This window comes from Protomyctophum parallelum (genome assembly GCF_964188405.1).
Source record: "Protomyctophum parallelum genome assembly, chromosome: 12".
Classification (NCBI taxonomy): Eukaryota; Metazoa; Chordata; class Actinopteri; order Myctophiformes; family Myctophidae; genus Protomyctophum; species Protomyctophum parallelum.
In genome coordinates this window covers 22,005,467-22,031,008 of record NC_139712.1, presented here as the reverse complement: position 1 = coordinate 22,031,008, position 25,542 = coordinate 22,005,467, and the positions used below count along the sequence as shown (strand labels likewise).

The 25,542-nt window shown below is 42.7% G+C and overlaps 1 protein-coding gene across 1 annotated transcript in view; it reads right to left on the bottom strand.

Moving 5' to 3' along the window:
- plppr4b (phospholipid phosphatase related 4b) overlaps positions 1–25,542 on the bottom strand; it is a gene marked incomplete at both ends in the record, with an annotated part of 60,200 nt that overhangs the window by 21,893 nt on the left and 12,765 nt on the right. Inside the window, 2 exons of the mRNA XM_083777689.1 lie at positions 3,508–3,637; positions 17,518–17,703. Of these exons, the coding sequence (XP_083633815.1) occupies positions 3,508–3,637; positions 17,518–17,703 (316 nt within the window). The remainder of the gene's footprint in view (positions 1–3,507; positions 3,638–17,517; positions 17,704–25,542) is intronic.

Below are 25,542 nucleotides of genomic sequence, written 5' to 3'. Positions count from 1 at the left end.
ACCTTCACATACATGGAGGGCTATCACTATCAGTGTGCACTGTAACTGAGCTTTTTTGCACTTGCACTGCCCAACACAAACCTTCTTACATTTTCAAGAGATGTTCATACCTGGTCTGACCTGCATATAATAGATTAGTCCCCACTCCTTTGGGATGTTTGTTGTCACATATGTAATATGTATAGGCCTATACCCTATTATAGTATGCACATAGGTGAGATTCGTCCTCTACATAACAACTAGGAGCAGTGAACAGCCATTATGTGGTATGTCATTTGAGCCTGGCGACAGTTTCAACAGGACATGTATAATCTCAGGAAACAGTCTTTTTCCCATGGCCATCAAAGCTTGATACAGTGTGACAACCCATATATCAGCCCCATAGGGGCAGCAGTGGCTCAGGAGGTAGAGTGTCCGTTTCGAAAGTGTAAGGTCCGGAGTTCGATCCCCGGCTCCCCCAAAAGTCAATGTTGAAGTGTCCTTGAGCAAGACACTGAACCCCAAATTGCTCCCGATAGAGTCAGGACCATAGAAGTCAGGACCATAGTCATTATACCATAGAGTCAGCACCAGAGTCAGTACCATAGTCAGCAGAGTCAGCACCATAGACAGTATATCATAGGTGGTATTTACACGAGGATGGTGTTCATATAAAACGTCAAAATAAAGTATCGTTTGCTGCTGTCATTTAGACGAGAACCGTGTTCTCATGAGGTGAAAACGCAACGAAGTGAAACCACCTCCCAGAGTGGAAATCTTTGAGAACGCCGTTTCCTATGGTCTCCATATAAACAGGCAAAACGGTGAATCCGCAAAACTTATGACATCATGGCTCACGTTGGCTCACAGCGCATATGTTTATTACATTGATGCAGAGCCATATCATTATGATATAATGGAGTTCCTGAACAAGCCTCCCTCCTCGCCTACAAAGTGCTGCTCATCAGCGATGGTGAATGTAAAACCATGATGTAAATAAAAAGCCTTGTGATAGACGGCAGCCGCGGCAGCAGCGTTTATGTAGCCTAATGTATTATAAAATATATACCATCCCGTGGCGCGCGTTGCCTGCCAAGAGCAGTGTTGCGCCGCTTGCGCTGCACTGTTTTTTGGCAAATCTTCTTCTTCTTGTACGTGGGTGACCTGTCTATTTGGCAGCCCGTTATCGCCACCTAGCGACATTATAGCATAATAGCACATTATAGCATAACGTGTGCGTTCTCATGTAAAGGGTAAGAAAAAATGAGAACGCAACGGGACTTTGAAGTGTTATATGGAGATGGTCGCCGTCTAAAAGAGGCCATAGTCAGCACCATAGTCAGCACACAGCACAGCATTATAGTCATTACCGTAGACATAGCGCCATAGTCATTGCCATAGATAGTCAGCACCATAAGCAATTGCCGATACTTATCAGCCCATTAAATTGCAGCAAGGGAGGCAGGAGAAAGCACGCAAACTACCAGTGTTCCATGCATTGACGGGTTGTGACACTGTCAAGCATGTTGGCCACGGGAAAAAGACTGCGTGGGCTGTATGGGCTCCTGAACTTATACACAATTACACATGCCCTGTTGATATTCAGTTGTGAGGTAGAAGGAAGCTTCTGGCCAATTTCAAAGTTCAATTTTTTTATTCTGGATCATAAAGAAATACTGATTTGACACAGAGATCACCCATATCGGACAATCATACAAGTGAAGGATGCCATCTTGAAAAATGGCAGCCATCTTGAATATTCAATGACAATTTTCAATTATGTAAAAGACACTTACCTAGTACTATATGGTAAATGAGTCTCAAATATCATATTATATCCATCATTCATAAGAAAACAGTTGTTGCTAGCGGCCATTTTGAAAAATGGCTGCCATGGATGCCATGTTGAAAATTCAGGATGCCTCCACATCCAATTATGTTTGGGATGCCTTTGGCTATATGTGTACCAAATGTCATGCTTTTATCACAAACTGAACGATTGTTATGGCTATATGCTGCACTACAGGGTTGGCTTCACTGCCGTATAGGAGAACAGACTCTACCGCTGCAAACTGAGTTTGTTATGACAGGGCCCTCCATCCAAGTGCCTTCCTCACTTTGATATCATAATGCGCTGTTGAGTTGACCATGTTGTTGTCAGAGGTGGATGGTCTGATGTGATGTTATATATGATTTTAACATTCAGCGCCCGGAGGCCAACCTTAATTGGCACATTCTGACTCCACTCGTGTTCGGGAGCTTGTCCCACGTGGTCGGAGAGCAGGCTGATTTGTGAGAATCTGCGACACAATGTTATACAATATGTAGTGGGGGGTCCCTGCTTCATCTATCTCTGCAGCTAAGGGGTCCTTGGCCTGAAAAACGTAGACCCTCTTTATACTTATTCAACCAACTCTGCTTTCCCCTCTACACGCAGGAAATGCGCAGCGGGAAATGCGCCTATTAGTTTGCATTGCACAGTGCGCTCAGTGCGCTGTTTCCGAACGCGCCCCGAATGTCTTTGCTTGTTTGAGTTTGAGAAGGACTGTATTACACCACTACAAGGGTCACAGTGTGCTGCACAGTGTGTTGTTTTTGACAGCACATTTTGATTTATTTTTAGTTACATTTTAGTCACCTGGAATGTTTTAGTGTTAGTCTAGGTTTAGTCGACTAAATATCATGAGATTTTAGTCGACTAAATCTACAGTTGATACTAAAATGTATTTTGGTGGGCCTGCAGGCGTCGTAATGGCTGATTTTACACTTGCTGAAAATAGCCGAAAATAGTAGATCAGCTATTTTCAGTGTAAAATGACGTGTCTTTTAGTTCTACTGGATCTCTTCTCCACGAGTCCCTCCCTTGCATTTTAGTTTTTAATTTGTTGACGAAATTGTCAATATATTTAGTCTCAGCTTTAGTCATCGTGGCTTAGTTTTTTGTTTGTTTGTTTGTTTTTTATTCCGTTTTCCTCTGTGTGAAACGGTAGTTGACGAAAGTTTTTCGTCATAGTTTTATAGGCAGGGCCGTAGCTGACCATTTGGTTGCCCTACTCGTAGGATATTTGTGCTGCCCGCCCTCCCGACGAGAGCGCTGCTATTCCTCATGCAGATCGGCTATTTTCACTGTTTGTGAAGACACACACACGGACGCTTGTTATTTTGAGGGTCGGCTTAGCACTTTTTGGCAGATTTTGTTGCCCCCCCTCGGCGTGTTGCCTTACTCGCAGGTATAGCGACGGCACTCGTTTTAGGCTAGAAGAAGGGTATGAAAGCAGCCCCATGCAGCTCACCATTCGTCATAGTTTTAGGCTATAGAAGAAGGGTATGAAAGCAGCCTCATGCAGCTCACCATTCGTCATAGTTTTAGGCTATAGAAGAAGGGTATGAAAGCAGCCTCATGCAGCTCACCATTCGTCATAGTTTTAGGCTATAGAAGAAGGGTATGAAAGCAGCCTCATGCAGCTCACCATTCGTCATAGTTTTAGGTTATAGAAGAAGGGTAGGAAAGCAGCCCATGCAGCTCACCAACGAAGCGGACCGCTCTGCGTATGAAGGAGTTGAAGTTGCAGCCGGCTGCGTTGATGTTGGCCTCGGTGCCCGGTCCCGTCTTCCTCCGCGACAGGCAGCAGAACAAGATGGCCTCTCCTATCATTATCTGGGTAATAATAATAATGACACAATATCAATTAATTAGAATAATTTCTCACACACACACACACACACATGCGCGCACACACACGCTTGTACACACACTCGGCATGGGAAGACTTGAGCCGACAGCCGCGGACAGAAGAAGCTGTGTTTTACGTAATTTCCGAGTTTTTAGACAGCTGGTGGATGGAAAAGATTAAGCTTCACCTCCGCGGCTGACTGCCGTGACGGACAGATTCCCGGAAACGCTCGCCTCCGCGGCAGTCAGCCGCGGGGGTGGAGCTTAATTTCCATCCACCAGCTGTCTAAAAACTCGGAAAACACAGCTTCTTCTGTCCACGGCTGACGGCTCAAATGTGCCCATGGGGACTGGAGGCGTCCCTGGGTGGAAATCTAACAGACAGCATCTACTATATAATGCCACGTCTCTGCCTACGTGTGTGCATGCGTGCGTATACGTGTGCACGTAACTCGAGAACCATTTGACCCACCGACTTGACATTCGACACACGCGTCCCACACCCCCACAGGGAGTGCAGTGCCAGGTGCCAGTCGGTCGGACCCACGGTTCTCCAGAACCACCACAAAAGGCTCTGCCAGTGGGCCTAATGAGGCCAACTCCTTTCACCTGTGCAATTTCCAGCTAATTGAGGCTCAACCAATCAGGCTCTGCCAGTGGGCCAAATTGATTGCCAAGTACACTTTTCAGTTTGCAGTCTTCACACACACAGTCACATACACAGATCTCCATGTGGGACACCGGCTGACAGTTAAAACGGGTGATATGACAACGTATATCATTAGATTTCCAAGTTGCATCGTTCCCAAGTAGGCTGGTGGCCGACTGCGACGGGTACGTACAGGTCTAATCTTTGCCAAAGCAAGGCTTCAAGTTCAAGTCCCTCTGAACCGCTGGCGCTTAATTACATTGCTTCAGCCAAAACACTCGGAAGTAAATAAAACTAAATGTAACTAAAACGCGTCGACGAGACCCATTTTCATAATGCTGAATTAGAGACCTTGGTGATGCCATGTTGAAAATCTGGAAATATCTAGCAGAATTGTTTACGTCACGATCTTGGAGAGGAATCCAACCACGGACTGAATCATTCGAGAACGCCTCAAACAAATCCTATTATCCCCATAACCTGATGTGTCCCCCTTATCAGATTGTTGACGTACATGTGAGAGAGATTAAAGAGTTCTTAGAGGCATGCTTCAAGGGATCTCCATAATGGCATTACTGACATGCTGTGGTTGTGATTCCCCGCGCTGTGACGGGGCTCAGTGGGAAATTAACGCAGCGTCTGAAGGGAAAAGAGACATCACTCAGTTCTCCCTCAATTGGATTAAATTCAAATTAGAACTCTCGTTATTCCTATCTAATTCCTTCCTCTCGGCTCTTTTGAAATCAAACTTCAAAATTCACGATTTCTCGAAAACTATACACAGTGTGGAATTAACCACGTGAGCCCTAGAACTCCCCCATATATTCAGGAGGATCAAGCAAGTCTTGACGAGCACAAATCTTGTAGATCAGCTGTTCGCGGTCACTCCCCCCGTTCTCAATCTATTCACCTTTTTCCTGGGCTGTGTGTGCTCCAGTTCCTGTCGATTTGATCCAATGAAAGCCAATGAAACTTGTCAGATGACCAATGATATCCAATGAAATCAGCAGGAACTGGAGCACACACAGCCCAGGAAAAAGGTGAATACCAGACTTCCTGGACTACACAATCTAACTCACTTCCTTCCTGGACTACAATTCCCATAATGCTTTGGTGCACTGCGCCTCCTTGTGGATAGGGGGAGGGCTGTCTTACTGAGACAACATGTAGTCCGCCATATTATGTGTCGTCCGAAACCAAGCAGCCTTGAGTGGAAGTGGCTTATAAAGCCCTCAAGTCTATGCCGATCTAGACTCGATTGCCTTGTGCAGCCCAATAAATGATAAATAAACTGCTCCTAAACAATCTTCATCTGATGCTGAATAGACAACGCTCCAACCGATGTTCACAAGGGCTCTTTATTTACTCCACCGTGAAAAACTATACATTTAATAAACCACACAAACAAGACACCTTTTAACACAAAATGATTTATAAAAACCATGGTATTATGAAATGTCCTTTTGACAATCACGCTGTAAATTCCTTTTAAATGTCGATATTAATGAAATCCACATGGCACAAAACACGATGCTGTAAAGGAATCTGTGGGACATATGCTCAAAAGACAAATCATAATAATGAATAATGAGGCAACACAAGAATTCGGAGTTATGGAGTATAAGGATTTTACTCGAGTAAGAAGACAGACTTACACAACCTGTGCACGGAAACCCCACCAGAGTAACAAGAAACGACAGCTTATATAGCTCTCTCCCACACAGACAACCCCCAACATATAGCCTCAAGGCATTCACCAAATGGAACAGTGACGTTATAAAACAAGCAGCACAGAACAGCACCAAACCGTAACTTGGAGTATTATTAAAATGTTTATCTCCAATATGTCGCATGATCTCGCATCGTAGATCGGCTATTTTCAAAATATTTTGAAAACATGCACTATGCAGACATTCTGCATAGTGAGTATGAGTACTTTCTACTTTTCGTACTTTAAGTATTTTTTTCTTTTTAACATTCCCTCAAGTACTTCTACATTGCAAGCATTTATACTTTTACTTATGTGAAACATGCAAGTACTTTTTTCACCACTGTTTGCAAGTCAGTGAAATGTAAAGATCCGAATGGAAACAAACAAGAATGATGACATTAAAAATAAAATAAAAATAATAATAATAATAATAATAATAATAATAATAATAATAATAAGCCAAGACACACACTTAAGAATGTCTTTAAAGATGTATTTTCAGATATCACATTCACTCGCTTTAGTTAATTACACTAGAAATAATGAAAGTGTGATCTTCTCAGACAGAAGAGAGCCTGCAGATCTGTGAAGATCACCTTTGGCCTCCAGACGACGGATAAGAATCTTCTAGAGAAGATAATGAGGTTAAAATGTCTTAAGAGCAGCTGACCAACAACTGGACCTGGTCAAATAGGTCGTTGAGAAACATCTCGATATCTATCTAAAAATAATTCCAGGATCTTTATCTGTCTGCCTGTGTATCTGTCTCTCAGTATGTAGAAATAAGGAGATGAACTGCTGGACTGGCCGGCACCACATTTTGTATGCATGGTGGTGGTGGTGTACAAATTGACCATTTCAACATCGGTATGTACGGTAGGGCTACTCAAGATTAAGAACAATCCATGTCCATAAGATTGCGTAGCACAGCAGAGCAGGTGGGTACCCCGGCACTGACAAACAGCACAGCTGGCTTGCACTGGAGCTCATGCAGTCATTTAAGCAATATTACACGAGAGGGGTGTGGGTTAACGTGATTATTGCCACGACAGGGATGTGGTAAGGAACGAGACGGAGTCGAGTTCCGCAAGCATCACTGAAGTCAGCAATGTACTGTGAGCATACATGTGCTCAGAACTTAGAAGCTGTTGAAGACCAGCTATATGGACTAACGATGACCAATATTTGTCTATTGTATTTATCTAGATGATAAGATAAATGCTTTTTAATTTTCATGTCATTAATGCATTTCAATAAATCTAAAATGCAATAGCGTACACATGCCAATTTGAAAATGAAAATGCAATGTTATTTGCTTTTGCTTTTCATAAAATGAGCACACCTGGAGATAATGCTATTGCATTATATATTCACTTAAATGTGTTCATTATCTGAAGGTTAAAAATAATTTATCTTATTTAATAAAACATTTCTAAATTGCATTTTCATGTTTAAGTGCCAGGGACGTAATCCCGTCTTATGGACGTCTTTGCAATGGGTGCCAAAGACGACAAGACATATTTTCTTTCTTTTTTTACATTTTTTTTTTTTTACAATTTATTTTAATAAGTCCTCTCTTTCTTTATAATGGGAGAATTGGCACTCAGAGCCTAAACTGGTGACCACCAGGTGGCGCTGAAGGAGTTAATATTGTCCACTAATTAGCGTGGCATTTTTAGAAAATTGAAAATCAAAGAAACCTTTTACTTTATTCTTTTTTTGTATTTATTTATTTTATGGTTTTTTTTTTTGCAGCTTTCGCCTTTATTTTATATTTTTTATGGAGGGACAGACAGTAGGCTGACAGGAAATGGGGGAGAGAGGTGGGGGTGTGACATGCAGTAAAGGCCGTCGGGATCGGGAGTCGAACCCGCGGCACACTGCCAGGCTCGGGCTACCTACCGGCCAAGGTGTCTGGACCGCTGAGCCACGGCCCAGGCACCTTTTTACATTATTCTTATGCAACCTTCCTTGCCAGAGAATCTGACCACATTTCTTTTGATATAACGACGGGCATATGTAAAATATTAGTGCTTTTTTCCCCTTTTTCTTTGCCTGACTCTGCCCATATTTTAAAAGCATTTCTATAGCCTCTGCATGGAGCTCTTCGACATGGCCATTCCACCCTGGCTTAGCATTAGACACTTTTGCCCTGTGTTTAAAGAGTTCTGCCAGTTGAGATACACAGAGACTCCACAATAGATCCGTACAGGGAACAGACTGTACAGTAATGCTTTACGGTTCTTGCTGTTCATATCTCGCGATTCTCAACACATTACCAACTTTTGGAACTTTATTACCACCCAGGCCAGCAAAGGCATCTGATTGATTCAAATAATTATCAAGATCTTTCTTGCACAGTTGGAAATTGCCTGTATTTAACACCACACAAAATGTGGTCAGCCATTGTACAAAGGCAGTGATCAAGCCATGAAGTAGTGTTTCGACCTCACTGATAAGTACAACTATAGTCTCAGGTAAAAAGTGTCTTGCTAGACCCCCATCTGAAAATATCTTGTTGCAGGGACCCCACCCCCAGAGGGAAAGATTTGAGTTAAAAACGTTCACTCTGAAAGAATATATTCAAACATTTGGGCCACATTTTCACGAAAAAAAGAAATAGCAGACCTACAAGCTTGTAGATCTGCTATTTTTCAACAGCTAAAGTACAACATAATTCTTAAAACACCAAAATGGGACTTAAAACTGAACCGGGTCTGCGGAAGTGATAGAAACCAGAATGCCCAAGGTTATGTCTCTTGGGAGATCGCACGGTGCTCACCAAGGCACAACATGCATTGGTGACTGCAGGCCTTATTACTGCAAGTCAACTTATGACTGAAACTGCATCATTTGAATACTCAATTGCCAGGAGGAATAATGTCAAAGGGAAGTTCCATGAGATATGGGACTACTTTTATTTATATATCAAAGGATTGTTGCAGTAACATTTTGTATTTATACATTACATATGATATAAACACCAGTGTCAACAACAGTGTTGGAGGGGTGTTGTCCAGGGGTTTTCCTTTTTTTTTGACTGCTAGTTGTGTTTTGTTTTTTGTTTGTTTTTTCTTGTCTTTTTCTTTCGTGTAAGTCATGTGAATTTTGTATAATTTATTGAAAAATCATTAAAAAACTTTGATGACAAAAAAAAAGAAAAGCGGAACATGATAGAAAAGTGATGATAGCGCTGTCAAACAAAGTCTATACATTATATGAAGCTATCTATGACATCTATGAAAAAGTTGAATCTGCAACACCATTTCATACAATAGCTTAAAGTGCAGTGGTTCCCAAACATTTTAGTCTGTGACCAAAAACAGAAATTGATATTCGCCCGGGACCCAAACTATAGTGAAAATAGCGGATCTACTTGTTGTAGATCAACCATTTTCACAATATTTATCTGTGGAACCGATTAAAAATGTTTCAAAGTGCTTGTCAGGAAGGGGAGGACGTGGGAGGGGGGTCACGTCCTAAAAGGTTGAGCACCACTGTGCAAAAGGCTATGGAGTACGATGCGAAAAAGAAGGCACTGGAGCAGCTCAGACAATTTAGGCCCTTATAGTTTAATAATAACAGGGTGCAAATAAAAAGTGACAACGGTTCGATGTTTAAGTTACATCTTCGTCAGGTCATGAGGCTGTGTAGAGTACGAGTATGCGTATCAGTCCAGACAACCCTATGATTTAGGACCCTGTGGATCCTGATCACGCACACGCACACACTACGAGGCCCGTTGAATCACATACTGTATACACACACATGCGCACGCACGCTCGCATTACGCACACATACACAGGGTCGGAAACCCTTTGTATCGTTGCTGTCGGGCATATCTCTCCATATATATTTAGATATTTCTTTCCTGCGTTAAAATGGCCACTTCACCCCTTTTGCAACCATATCTTGTTTTAATGATAGTTAAATTGGGAGACGAGAAACACTTTCCTGTGGGGTGTTTATGTGGGTAATTTGTGTTTTTACTAGATATTTTATGGATAAACATTACAGTTAATAAGCAGTAATGCTTATTTTTCTACTTACATAAATCATAGTTATCAATCATGCACATGCAAGAGGACTCCTCATCACCTCACATAACGAGGCTGTTTTTAACTGTTGTTTTTGAGAATGTGTCAGCAGCAACTAAATGTTACACTTAGATTCACAGCCGTACACGATAAGCTGCACATTTCTATGAAAGGAACCAAGAAATAATAACATTTTAGAAGTAAAAAGTCAGTTAATAAAACAGCACTTTAATTACTATATGAGTGTCTGGATACCTACTGCACCGTCCTATGGCCAGTGAAAGTGACATTTTATTATTCTGCATAGCCTTCCACCAGCCTATAGCTTGCATTTCAATAGACCAAAGTGATAGAGCTAATAGTTTATGTTCTCATATTAAATTGCTTCCCCGTATTCCATATTTGGACACACATCTTCTCACAGACGCTGGGAACTAAGTCCAGCCCATTCTCCCATTGACTGGGGGCGGATCTGAAGCTTAGGCTGCAGGTTTTGGGGCGGTCTCTCCTCCTATAAATAAGGAGGGAGAATGCTCAGATGTTAGAGTCTCTCTCTCCACCACAGGAGAACTGCTACTACTGCTGCTGACTTCTGCCCCTGGCATCCACTTCACCACTTCCATCTGCTCTCAACAAGTCGCCGCACCAAGTCTCCGCACTCCCAAAGGATTCCGATTCTGTAAGTCATCACAATCTCTCATGCTTTTCTCACTCTACTCTATTTGCATGCCATTGTTTTCTAATGGCACATGGAAAACCAAGAAGGAAAAACATAGTTTATTTTAAGCCTATGTCTATATAATGTCATGTCATATCAGAAACCCATCTTCCACTGACATAATTGTGAGGCAAGATCAAAAATATATATATTTGATTTTTATTATCGCCAGAACAATGACTTACATTATCACAGTGTAACTTTTCAGCAATAGAAAGCCTGCAGTTTCTATTAGCTTGGATTCGACCATCGATGATGTCACTGGAAGACTATGGGCTCCATTTCCGTCACCGCTAAACCCCTTATCCCTAACTTCTTTGCCTTTTTTTTTAAACTATTTTACAAAACATTTTTGAATAGTTAAAATGGCCAGTCTACAAGCTCACAACATGTCAATGTAGATTGGCTAACTTCCCACAGCCCTCCTATAGGCACTGACTGAGTATAGGAAAAAAGTGCCATTTTATCATGAACATTAGTGAGGACCAGTTATATGAAGATAGGTTGAAAAGTGGTGAAGTTGTCCTTTAAGTAAAGTAGGCTAATATTGCAGGCAGAAACATTTTGTGGGTTATTTTTTGCACATTAAAGCTCGCTATCGCTATGACCATGTACAGTATAGTGCCTTAAATAACACTATATATAATGCCTAACAGTGCATATAATGCATTCAATAAATATGATGTATATGATAAGTATAATACAATATGATCCTGGGACTGCTCAGCAATCATGAATGATGAAACTTGACCTTAAAAGCCAGCATGACATGCTTAAAACTCTGTTACGATTACAGTTATAAACCATTAAGACTATTTATCAGTGCATATTACTTTAATTAGGCTACACGGTGTTATTAGCAGATTATAATGCATGTCAAGTAACACTTTGCAACATTCTAGACATTTACATTTTAAACGTGCATTATTACCAATTATTAATATTATTATTATTACCAATCAAGTAGACTATACAGGGGGGGGGGATACATGTGTTTAATATGATTAATTAGTGATTTTCTTGTCTCCAGTTGGGGCAATGGTGTATAATAATTATATTTTTAATTTTTTCCTCATGTAATTAATGTTTTAATAACAATGGATGTTCTTGTCTACAGTTGGGACAATGGTGTCCCCAACCATGAAGCTGATGCTGGTCCTCACAGCGCTGACCATGGTCAGCGCTGTCAGTTCTCTGGCCAGGAGTCCGTACCCAGGCAAGATATTTATGAATAACTTGTATATCAACAATTATGTTTCTGGTTGTTGCATGTTTCTGTTCACAAGCACATCGATTGTCATTACCGGGGCTATAAGCATTCATTGTGGTTATGAGGAAGGTCACATCACATTAAGTATACATGTGCATGTGTCTTCATTCAATCAAGTAAGGTGTAAATGTCCTACTGTATGACTGTTATGTGTTCACCACTATGGAAAAGGTTGACTTACTGTAGCCTTCCAACATGATTCACTGTGATATGTATGATGCTACATGGATGGGGCAAAGCAGAGCCATAGAGTAAGACAGAGTTATGACATTGAGGGGGCAGAAAACAGCCCGGTCACGTGGTTCATGTGACTCGTTTGTCACTGTAAAGCCCATAGACTCCAATGCATTCCGTAAACTTGACGTAACTCTGTCTTATACTCTATGGCTCTGGGACAAAGCCAAATGGTTTTTTTGATAGCAAAACAATGTCTAACCGTGCTCTATGTGTGTGCACATATAGGGAAGTGTACTACCTGTGACTTGGACCTCGCCTTTATACTGGACAGCTCTGACGCCGTCTTTAAATATGGCTTTAAAGATGAGCAGTCGAATTCCAGGGAACTGTTGAGGCGTCTCGGCGAACTCGAGGAGCGTCTGGGCCCAAAGGGCCTCCGGAGAAGGACGGCCGTGATGCAGTACAGCACCATAACGGAAGCAAAGCGGTTCAGTGAGGGGCTGAGCGACGACGACGTCCAGACTACCATCAGAGATTTCAAATACATGCGATTAGGCCAAAACACTGCCGATGGCATCAACAATATGATCAACATCTACCAGAGAGAGTCCCGCAATGTGCAGATCAAAGTAGCCCTGCTGTATACGAATGACAAAAAACTGGACGATTTGAACAACAACGAAGTTTTGAAACGAGCTGTCGAATTGGCCAGGATTCACAGCATCAAAATCATCACCGTGGGCGTCGAGAGTCAAATAGACAGAATCATAGAAGAAATTGTGAGTAGACAACCATTTTTTTTTAAGAAATAAAAATGTCACTTGAGTAAAAGTAGCCTACCAAAAGTATTGGCTTCAAAATGTAGCAAAAGTACTCATTGTGCAGAATGTCTCATTTAAAGTTTACAAATGTATAATAATCTACAAGCTCTGCAATGCATCATGATGCGACACATTGTGAGCTTGTTTTTTCAAAATATGGTTAATGTAGGTTTTGTAATTATAATCCAAATCTAAAAATAACTATAGTAACTGAAGTTTTCAAGTAAATGTAGTGGAGTTAAAGTACACAAGTAAAAGTATTGGAAATTGAAAATACTCACATCAAAACTGTACTAAAGTAAAGTACTTAAGTAAATGTTCAGTTTCTTTTTACCCACGGCCCAATGATATGTGACGCAGCCTAATGGTCATGATTTTAAATATTAGTGTATTAAGTTATTTAGTTTACTTTCTGAATTCTTAACTGCCCTTCTTCATACATGTTTTGTTATTCGTCACTTACCTCTCTCTCTCTCTCTCTCTCATACAGGCCAGCACCATAAACTACAAGGTAAGCAGTACTACTTAATAAAGTGGTATCAGTAGTAGTATGTTTTATGTATATTATTGGTTTGGGAATTGCTCATGTGTATATTGTGTTAGGCATTCATAGTATGCACCCAGTGGTGGGAGGAGTTTAGTAAAAGTAGAAATACCATGACAAGTAGAAATACTGAAATACTGATTACTTGCAGTACTTTCTTTCAATTCTTCTAAATTGATCACATTTTTTCAGAACTAGCCGATCTACAAGTTCACAATGCATCACAATGCGACACCTTGTGAGCTTTTAGATCTGCCATTTTCGGATAGTCCAAAAATAAATCAAGGCTTACTTGGTTAACGTACGTTTTGTAATACTATCTAAATCAAGTTGTTGTCAAATAATTCTAGTACAGTAAACGGTACAATATTTGCCTTTGGAAATGTAGCGGAATAGAATGATTATGTAATAAAAAATGGCCTCTACTAAGTCTAAATGAAAGTAAAAGTACCTCAGGGTTGTACTTAAGGACAGTATTTAGGTAGATGTACTTAGATGTAGTTACCTTCCACCACTGCATGCAGACAACAACAGATGCATGACTGACTGTGTAGAATTCCATCACAACATTGACATGTCATGTCCTTCCTTTTTTAAGTGCCGTTGCCCACTAGTGTGTGGTGCAGGTGGTCCACACGACCATGCAGGTGAGCAGCAGTTTGATTCAAATCCACTAACTAACTAGTAACCACGTAACGTAACCCATTAAGACCCGTAACACATTCACCTGTGTTTAACCACTTTAACCAACATTTTACACTTTATCTATTTTCTTTTTTTGTTGGTTTTTAATAGCAGATCTACAAGCTCATAACGCATTGTGGCGCGTTGTGAGCTTTTTTTTTCGTGAGCTGCTATTTTCAAATAGCCTAGTCGCTTCTTTTGGGCTTGTTCTCATAGACCTGGTTGGTTATTTCTCTCACACAATCTGGCAACACTGTCTGCTATCCCTATTCCGAGCATGTCGTTATACAAGTAGATATGCAAAATAAAAAGTACAAGGTAGGGCTTGTGTGGTTAAGCCTTGATGCAACGTGTTTTGATGCTAGCTAAGAAACAATGAATAAGATTTAAGAATGATATAAAGGTTGAAATCATGTTTCTCGCACTATTTCTCCAGACCGTCGCTGTGACCTGCCAGCGGCGCAGACAGGTTCTTGCGGTGACTGGACTAAAGCCTGGTCCTATGACAAACAGAACAAAAGATGTATTAGGTTCTGGTATGGACAATGCGGCGGAAACGGGAATCGCTTTGAGTCGGAAGAGGAATGCAAAAGGGCATGCGTTTGATCCAGAACATCTTTCGCGCAGACGAAATGAAAGCCTGGGTATCGAGGCTACTCAGACGGTTAAACTAGAAGAAAGTCATTAAGAAGAGGCGCCATAATCTGGAAACTCGGCTTAAAGATGGAAGGACAGCAGAAAGAAAGCACGTGCAACTGTAATGTGATGTGATGTCTCCATCCCCCCCCCCTCCCTCTCTGTCAATACCCTCACCCATTCTATGCTCCCCCCCCCCCCCCCACCCCTCTTTTTCTTTATTTTTTTTTCCTATGATGCAAGAAAGATGTATTTGGCGCTGCACTGTGGCGACATGGACTAGGGCTACGCTTGCATGCGGGCCCTTTGTCTAAGGCAAATTTCTTCCTCGGGAGACTAATAAAGTGAATACAAGAAGACTCACCCCGTTTCTGTTTTCCTCCCAGAATTTTCCCCAGTGAGGGGTGGGAGAGGCTGGACAGCAGACGGCTGGATTTAGAATTTCTCTAACTATAAACTTTCATGACAGCAGACAGCCTAAGTACAAATATAATTTATGAAAAGCTACTACAGTGAAGTCTGTTCACAGAAGTTGTTGTAGGATATGTGGGGATTATCTGACGAGGTACCATTTGAGGGGGCAAAACCTTACATAATACTAAATTGTTTATAGGTAATATAATATAGCCTTTCCACAGGAGTATATTTTTATATTTTTCCAAAAAGAATACAAACAGCCAATAGCATATTACAAAGTTATCCTCCTCACTGGGGAAAATTCCAGGAGGAAAAACGGGCACATCACTTTTTATTTGCACCCTGTTATTATTAAACTATAAGGGCCTAAATTGTCTGAGCTGCTCCAGTGCCTTCTTTTTCGCATCGTACTCCATAGCCTTTGCACAGTGGTGCTCAACCTTTTAGGACGTGACCCCCCTCCCACGTCCTCCCCTTCCTGACAAGCACTTTGAAACATTTTGAATCGGTTCCACAGATAAATATTGTGAAAATGGTTGACCTACAACAAGTAGATCCGCTATTGTCACTATAGTTTGGGTCCCGGGCGAATATCAATTTCTGTTTTTGGTCACAGACTAAAATGTTTGGGAACCACTGCACTTTAAGCTATTGTATGAAATTGTGTTGCAGATTCAACTTTTTCATAGATGTCATATAATGTATAGACTTTGTTTGACAGCGCTATCATCACTTTTCTATCATGTTCTGCTTTTCTATCACTTCCGCACACCCGGTTCAGTTTTAAGTCCCATTTTGGTGTTTTAAGAATGATGTTGTACGTGTTTATGTGTTGTTTTTTTTCGTGAAAATGTGGCCCAAATGTTTGAATATATTCTTTCAGAGCGAACGTTTTTAACTCAAATCTTTCTCTCTGGGGGTGGGGTCCCTGCAACAAGATATTTTCAGATGGGGGTCTGCCGCCAAATACATACAATTCTGGGGGTTCTTGACATGAAATAGTTTGCGAACCACTGACATAGAAACATTCAGAAAACTGTCGGGATTCAGAAGACATTTTGTCCTCAGGTCTAAATGGGTTAAGCAGGTGCGTTGGCGACAAGGCAGTAGACGTGTAGGAGAAGGAGGGAGGCCCGCACATTGCCACTTTTTTATTTAGATGAAAACAATTCAATTGAAATAAAAAAGCTCCTGAACCAGCAAAGTGGCAATACTGTGTGGGCTTGGTACTTAATGGTCTGCTAATGTTTCCCTCTACAACCAGACCTCTTTTGCGAAACATGGCCGAGCAGTACAAGTATAGGCTACAAGCTCACAACACCTCGCAGCGCCAGGAAAAAAAATAAAAGAGGCCAACCAAGAATAGCCCCCTCCCCTCCCCCCCTCTATAGTCAACGACATATATAGGGGTTCCAACAGTTCAAAGCATATAAGAGCATCAAAGACGAATGTGACGGCAAAACATAAAGGAACTCATACAGTGCATGGTGTGTATTCTAGTGGTGTAAAAAGTGCCAGTGCTGTGATCAAAGTTTCCCCGAGCACTAGCTGAATGGCGCGTGGCATATGCATGAGGTGTTAAGGAACTCTTTGATGTTATGTTACTTATAACATGTAGAGAAGAGCGATACGGAATTACAGTATCGAAACCACTTGAACCCCATGGCATGGCATGGCATGGCATGCAGCAGTATCCATTCCGGGGAGAACATTCGCCAGCAATGGCACATCTGATCTTACGAGATCGCAACGCCTCACGCGATTTGGTGTAGCTATAAGGAAACGATCGCAGACCAAGTACAGGGGTGTGTGTGCGACTGTGCGTGCGTGTAATTCTATGTAACATTACACCTCATTGAAAACACTACTGCCAGGCTAGTAACCATGTCATGACAAGAAAATTAAGATGTGACGTCACGTGACCACCTCTCTACACTGGCTCCCTAATACATGCCAGGTCTGATTTTAACATTTTACTTTTTTGTGTTTTCTCTGTTTTCTCCTAAACTAAAAAAAGAAAATTGTGTTGAACATATCATGAAAAATCATATCGTGAACCTCATATCGTATCGTGAGTTGAGTGTATCGTTGCATGCTTAGAAATATTATATATATAATTAAATGGTGTGTTATTCAAAAGACTATAAAACTCAAAATCTGCCCCTCGGATAAAAAAAAACGTATAGCCAAATCTCACTCACCGTGATGGCGGGCCCGGCGAACGCCAGGCTGAGCAGCATCATCAGGGGGATGACCTCGTGGTGGGGGTCCACGTAGGGCAGGCTGAGCGAGCGGTCGTGGCAGGAGAAGCCGGCGCGCACGGGCGCGAACACGTCCGTCCACTCCAGGAAGTACAGCACCACCACGCACGACACCAGGATGGGCAGCTGTTGAAACACAACATCGAGGAGGAGGAGAGCGACATTTGCAGTTGCATTTATTTCAGCCACAGTAAAGGCAGCAGTATATATATACTCGGTATATACCTGACGAAGGCCGCGGTTAGGCCGAACCGTTGTCTTTCTTTGTCCGCTGTGTTATCGATAACTTACTTTGGGAGCTTTTAAAAACGGTGTGCGGATCTCCTCTCTCCTATTTTGGATCCTGCGCCCGTTTAAAAAGTTGGATGTGCGTGCACCTCTTGACCATTTCATGAATGAACATTTGGGCCTTTACTTATTTATTACACACTGGTGTTTTTGGTTTTAAACACGTCACATGTTCCAGGATGCGTGCAGCACCGAGGAGGCTATTTTATGTGACACTGTATTACATTTCAGTTCAAGTACAGTTCAAGCCCCCCCCCCCCCCCGGCACCCTTATCTCAATATATAAAAAGTATTTGGAGATTACAAGACGAGATACTATCTTCCCATGTGTCTCATCAGTCCAGTAGCACTGTGACACACACAATGTGAACACATTAAGAAAACAGATAAAACAGGCAGGCGATGCGGCACAAATGTCACCCATAAAGACACGGTTCGACGGCCGCGCTAATTTGATTTGATAAAAGGCTCGGGGGAAATAATTTGTGTGACCCGAAGGGGGTGGGACGGGGTGGGGACGGACGGACGACACTCAAAATAATTGATTGCACTTATCTGTTGCAGGGCGGTTTGCATTGCAATCACACGGATTAAAGTTCAAATCTATAAAATATAGTAAGAGATCACTTTAACCCATTCTGGACATGCAGGAACCCCCTTCGGTGTTTTAAGCATTACGTTATGCTTTAGCAGATACAAGCTCAGCTATGAGCTTGTAGATCTGCTATTTTTTGAAAATGTGGCACAAATCTTTGAATATATATTATTTCAGAGCGAATGTTTTTAACTCAAATCTTTGCTTCTGGGGAGGTCCCTGGAACAAGATATTTTCAGAAGAGGGTCGGTGGCCAATTACATATATGTTTGAGTGTCCTTGACTTGGGAATGACTGAAACATAGAAGTCGCGGCGGAGAGGGTATTCGGCTCGGTGGCCGAAATTTGTTTTCTTCGACGGGTGGCTGGCATCTCCCTTAGAGATAGGGTGAGAAGTTCAGTCACACGAGAGAGACTCGGAGTAGAACCGCTGCTCCTTCGCCTGGAAAGGAGCCAGCTTAGGTGGTTCGGGCATCTGGTTAGGATGCCTCTCGGCCATCTCCCTAGGGAGGTCCTCGATGCACGTCCCACTGGGAGGCGACCCAGGAAAACACATCGACTCGCTGGCCTTGGAATGTCTCGGAATCCCCCAGGAGGAAGTCACTAATGTTGCTCTGGAGAGGGAAGTCTGGAGCACTCTGGTGGAGCTGTTGCCCCCACGACCCGACTACGGATAAGTGGTTGAAGATGGATGGATATCAGGATTTAGTAGACATTTGTAGAAGCGGTTGAAGATGGATGGATGGATGGCCTCAGTCCAAAATGGGTTAATAACGGATGTGGTATACTGTAGTGGGTTCCATAAAGCCGAGTATAAAGGCACTATATGAATTTTACTCTCCAGTAAATACTAAAAATTCCACATTTTCTAAAGTAAAAGTATTGGTATCAAAAGTGTACTTAAAGTACCAAAAGTATAAATGTACTCAAACAGAATGTTCCGGTTCAAGTTATCAACGCCTTTTGTAAATAGCAGATCTACAAGCTTGCGTCACATGCTCACATGCGATGCATTGTGAGCTTGTAGATTGTAGGCTATTTTCAACTAGCTGAAATAGAGCTGAAGTGGTTAATGTAGCATTATGTTTGCATGGTGTTTGGCCTAACTAGTAACTAAAGTTTTCAAATAAATGTAGTGGAGTTAAAAGTACAATATTTGTCTCTGAGATGTGGTAGAGTAGAAGCAAAATGATACTGATTTTTTTTTACTTTTGGTGTTTTAAACAATATGTTATAATTTAGCTATTGAAAAATAGCAGATCTATAAGCTCATACGAGCTTGTAGGTCTGCTATTTTTGAAAAATCATTAAAATGTGGCGCAAATCATTGAATATATATTTCAGAGCGAACATTTTGAACTAAAATATTTGCTTCTGGGGAGTCCCTGGAAACTACATATTTTGAGATGGGGGTCCGTGGCCCAATAGAGATAATTCTGGGGGTCCTTGACATGAAAAAGGTTGAGCACCACTGACAGAAACATGGGTTTTTCAGAAAAATGTTAGGATTTAGCCTTTTTTTTTATCGACCTCAGTCCAAAATTGTACAGTAGTTGAGTGAATGTACTTAGTTGCTTTACACCAGTGGTGTGCTGTAACCGCAGTGTGACTGAACACGAAGCTCCACACAGCGCCAAACACTAAAGCTTCACAACCAGCAGTTTGCCTCGCCCGGGCCGTACGTCTTCAAATATTCATACGAGGCAAATCGCTGCAGCTGCATGCAGGGTTCCATGCAGCGTTGTTATGAGACACTGAGAAAACGTTGGACACGTTCAACATGGACGGAAATGCAATGACAGAAAGTTTGCCGTCAAAGCATGGATGGGTGGATGGAGTAACAAGAGACAAGTGCCTCCAATATCTCTCTCTCTCTCTCTCTCTCTCTCTCTCTCTCTCTCTCTCGGTGTGCACCAGAGCACTGCGGGCAGTAAAATGCAGAGCTTACATTTAACTCTGGAAGAGAGTGACACATTGGAACCGCACGGATGCATGTCCACTCTAGCTCCCAGAGTTCAATGAACATGCACGCTGCGTGAGTGTGTACGGTAGGTAGGCTCTGGGCTCTCTCTCCTCCCTCGCGGCAGCATCCAGCCATGTGGAAATATAGGTCAGTGGTGTCACTGCTTATAATGCTGCACCACAACGCTATACAGTATGTAAACACTCACATACTGACAGTAGCCTGTACATGCTAGAGCCCTACAGATTTATAGCATACCGATGTCTGACAGTAGCCTGTGCTAGTGCCCGACCGATTTATAGTATATACCGAAGTCTGACAGTAGTCTGTGCTAGTGCCCGACCGATTTAGAGTATACCGAAGTCTGACAGTAGTCTGTGCAAGTGCCCGACCGATTTAGAGTATACCGAAGTCTGACAGTAGTCTGTGCAAGTGCCCGACCGATTTAGAGTATACCGAAGTCTGACAGTACATGCTATCGGTGTGTGAATGGGTGAATGTATACGCACAATCTATGTATGGTTAAAGGTGCGCTGTATAAATGCACCATCTACATTTACCATTTAGCCTACACATGCTAGAGCCGACCGTTTTAGAGTACCGAATTCTGACAGTAGCGCTATACATGATATACATGATATAAATGAAGCTTGTAAATATCTGTCAATAAGATAAGAGAGACCCTACGAGTGTACCATTTGTGAAACAAGCTTCTAAATATCTGACACCCATTACTTGTACTTGTGGTAAAAGTGCTCAAGCTCTATTCTTTCCTGCCTTGATCTCCTTATTGCACAGGTGTCGGGACCTTGGCTCATTAGGTCCACTGGCAGTGCCGACCAGAGCCTTTTATGGTGGTTCTGGACAACCATGTATCCGACCGAGTCAAGGCAGGGCCACTGCACTCCCTGTGGTGGCGTGGAACGTGTGTGGCATTTGAAGTCGGCGGGGTGAAGGGTTCTCAAGTTACGTGCCAACATACGATAAGATAACTGATTAGGCTAGCTTTCTTATAGCAGCTTATGCGATGATGTGTCGGTGTATAATGCATAAACAATTAGGACGTACAGTTCTGAGAGGCACAGATTTGCTGCATGAGCATTTTAGACCAACCCTCCTCGCTCCGCTGGTGGACCAGCAGCCTTCTGGGATTACGAGAGAGTGATCTTTGAATAATGGATGCATGATGAAGCCTGCGGCGTACGTCAAACCAAGTTGAACTTTTTTTTGTATCTGTTTCAGGTCACTGAGGACAAAATGACGTCATTGTGGAGCAAGCGAGCAAAAGACGCAAGTGTATTTTGTTGCCGACGTGTGATTTCATTCAATTCAATGTAGTGCCAAATCACAACAAGTTCATGACCCGACATTGTCCCTGTTTGCTGCCCCACGAAGGGAGGGACTTTCCCATGAAGGGAGGGGCTGGAAGGAGCGTGATTGGATTGTGGCTTGTGATTGGATGAGACCAAGGTCAGTGGGGGGTAGGGAGTGCTCCGCTGTGTTCATTGTATAGGGGGGCGATGATTTACTATTATCTGCCTATCGGGTCACAATCGATCGAGGCTGAGTCGGCTCAAGCATACTTCGCAATCTTCGACGCGGCAACTCGCTCGATGTAGCTCGCTCGGTGGTGTCTCTCGTATAGCTCCAGTTTGCTTAACCCATTCTGACCTGAGATCAGATTCTAAAAATGTCTTCTAACTTTCTGAAAAAGCTATGTTTCTGTCAGTGCTTCTTCGATTTTTCAAAAATAGCAGACCTACAAGCTTGTAGATTGCTATTTTTCAATAGCTAAAGCATAGCATAATGCTAACACCAAAAGGGGTTCCTGCCCAAAATGCGTTAAACTGTGTCGCGGCACAAACTGAGCAAGCAAGAAAAGGTTGAGAACCACTGACTTATATTGTTTTATTTCTGCAATCTGCCTGCGGCGTACCATATGGCTCACTTTGAAGAATGGTCGGGAGGTAAAGACCTCTGTAATCCCTCTCTGGACAAAACCAGATGGAAACGAATAGCATTCTGTCACCCCGAAATGGCAAAATCTCCGAGACAAATCATCTCAAAGCAGTGTTTAAGTGAGTGTAAAACACTCCAATCCCATCACCATGCACCTCTACTTTGCAGATGACATTGCCCTGTAGTCTCGGACACAGCAACGAAAGGAACGGAAGTAGGCTACTACTGGCAGTAGAAACGGAAAGCAGGAAGATCGGCCTCAAGCTCAATGACAAGAAAATAAAAGCAATGACATTTAACTCAGGAAGAAAAATAATAATAATACAAAAAGACAACATTGCCACTATACCAACAGGACAGTGCTCAAGGGAGCCGAGGACTGCAAGCATCTTGGTGCCTTGACTGCGTTGGGGTGCATATGTTTGTTAGACATACTAACAGTCCCTCAGGCATTACTAGTCCAACAACACCGTTGCTCCAGACATGTGTGGCCCGTAACAGGACAACTCACCCCTTTTCCGTTTTCCTCCCGGAATCTTACCCAGTGAGGGGTGGGAGAGGGCTGGATGGCAGATGTAATGGCTATTCTAGAATGCCAAATAGATTGGTAAATATAATTATGCATTATTCTGTATTTCTCTGCCTTCCATTCAGTATATTTGCTCACCAATGTGCTCAGTCTAATTCACCATACAGCTGTTAATCTAACAGCTGACTTGACTCCTCTACGCTGTCAGCAAAGGTATACTTATTTGTGTGTCGCCCTTATGTTTAGTGCAGATCCTTATATGGACATTCAGTATAGCATCTCTGTTAAGACAAGACTATAAGGACTGTCTGAGAATGGGATTGGGGGGGCTTGCGCCTGGAGGGTCTTCTGGAACAGGCAAGGAGGCCTGTTCCTCAATCTCTGTATGTTGTTACTCTGCTGAATCTTCTGAATAAAGTCTCAACACTTCACTTTGTCATTCCTTCATCTTTGGAAGATTATTTAATCTATAACACAGACGGCTGTGGAATTTGAAGGACAACGGACGTGCACTTAAAAATAAAAAACTTTGGCGAAAACAGAAGCCAACGCGAGGATAGATGATTAGGGATAGAGGGTTATGGGTTTAGGGTTTTGGGTCGGGTGTCGGACTCCTGCCTGTCAGACCAAACACATGCACGCGGTCCGGAGGGCACTTGCGTACAAGAGGTGGCCGCTGTCCGTGGCTATACAGTGGGGTCAGCGCTGCTGTACGGGGGCCGAGAAATGGACGCTCACAGCGGGAAAAAAGACCCTGGGCGGTGTCTACAAGTGACAGGCAGACCACATCACAAACGTGGGCACTCCTGCGGGTCACAGACAAGGTCAGAGGGAGAACGATGATGCTGGCAGGGCACTGCGGCAGGCACCTGGACCCGGGAAAGAGGTGCACCACATACGCACTGGATAGACACGTTGCGCCACTATTTAGTGGATTTATTCATGCACTATATGGCACAAACAATCCAACAATCTAACTGTAGACTATACATAAACCAAAAGGAATCACACCCCTGTGAAGTGAGGGACACTCTTATCATCATACATATACAGTACATCATAATCTCATTCCGGCCAATCACAATTTGCGTCCTCACCTTCGTCGTCAATGTTTGTGTTTACAAAATGTCTGTTTAGACAAACACTCAAAGCATTGTCATTGTCAATGGCATTCAATGTTTGTACTAAGACTAAGACTAAATCTGAATTTGCTGTCAAACAAACAAACACTAAGACGATTTTGATATTTATTGATATTTAGTCGAATAAACAATGTCAGATAGCTAAAACAGGACTAAAACTAAACTGTGTGTTGTTATTCAAAAGGCTGAGACTAAATCACAGTTTTACTGTAAAAATGAACACTGCATGGGTGACGTCATTCTGGTCACGGCCCGGTGTTCTATATATATATTATATAACGGACCAGCGGAGGTGACGTCACTCTGGGCACGGCCCGGTTTTCTATATAAGTATATAACAGACCAGCGGAGGTGACGTCACTCTGGGCACGGCCCGGTGTTCTATATATGTATATAACGGACCAGCGGAGGTGACGTCACTCTGGGCACGGCCCGGTGTTCTATATATGTATATATCGGACCAGCGGAGGTGACGTCACCCTGGGCACGGCCCGGTGTTCTATATATGTATATAACGGACCAGCGGAGCTGACGTCACTCTGGGCACGGCCCGGTGTTATATACTAGAATTTCGTGGCCGCTCATCCCAGAGTTACTGCTGAAGTTAGCTCTGAAGTAAAAAAAAGTGTGGGCAGCCCTGGTATAGATGAGATTATATAATATATATATATTCATTGCGTGGGTAAATCCCTGTAGGCTACCCACATATTGGTAGCCTATTACCTATATTAGCCCAATATTGGCGTTACGCATTTCACTTGAAGAATGTTGTGTGCGCACGTGCGCGGAGAAAGACAGTTATTTAATGAAACTCAAGATTATAACGTCCTGTCTCGCTGCCTCCGTGTATAGGCTGCATGGCTATTCCTGTGTGTGTGTGTGTGTGTGTGTGTGTGTGTGTGTGTGTGTGTGTGTGTGTGTGTGTGTGTGTGTGTGTGTGTGTGTGTGTGTGTGTGCGTGTGCGTGTGCGTGTGAGTGTGCGTGTGCGTGTGTGCGCAATGAAAAGTACTCGGCAGGCAAAATGGCGAATTCGAACGGTGTAATTGTAATAGTTTGGCACAAACCAAGTACTGTGGAAGACCAATGTTAATCTAACTAAGAGATTCGCTGAGTAAGCGATATTTTATATACAGAGATTTAGAAGGAATAAGCAAAATCGTGAGGCGAGAATTCGTCTCCTTCCTTGTTTCTTTCTCCTGCGGACAGGACTGTCAGGGAGACTCGGAGATCAGATCAGCACAGGGGAGTGGCTTAAAAGACGGGGTAGTAGTTGCCAGGTTTGCGAATTGTAAGCGAGTCGTAGTGTGTGTTGAATGGCATTTGAATGGCATTTGTGGGCTTGTGAATGAATTTTCTCACATGTAATTTGTGCTCACTTGCATAGACCTGGCAAATCTAGCGTGGTGAAAGGGCAACAGTGTTCCGGGGGTGTGGGTGCTTGGGGCGATAATGTTTGTAGTAAACAAATGCATTGCCGCCGTGAGTGTGG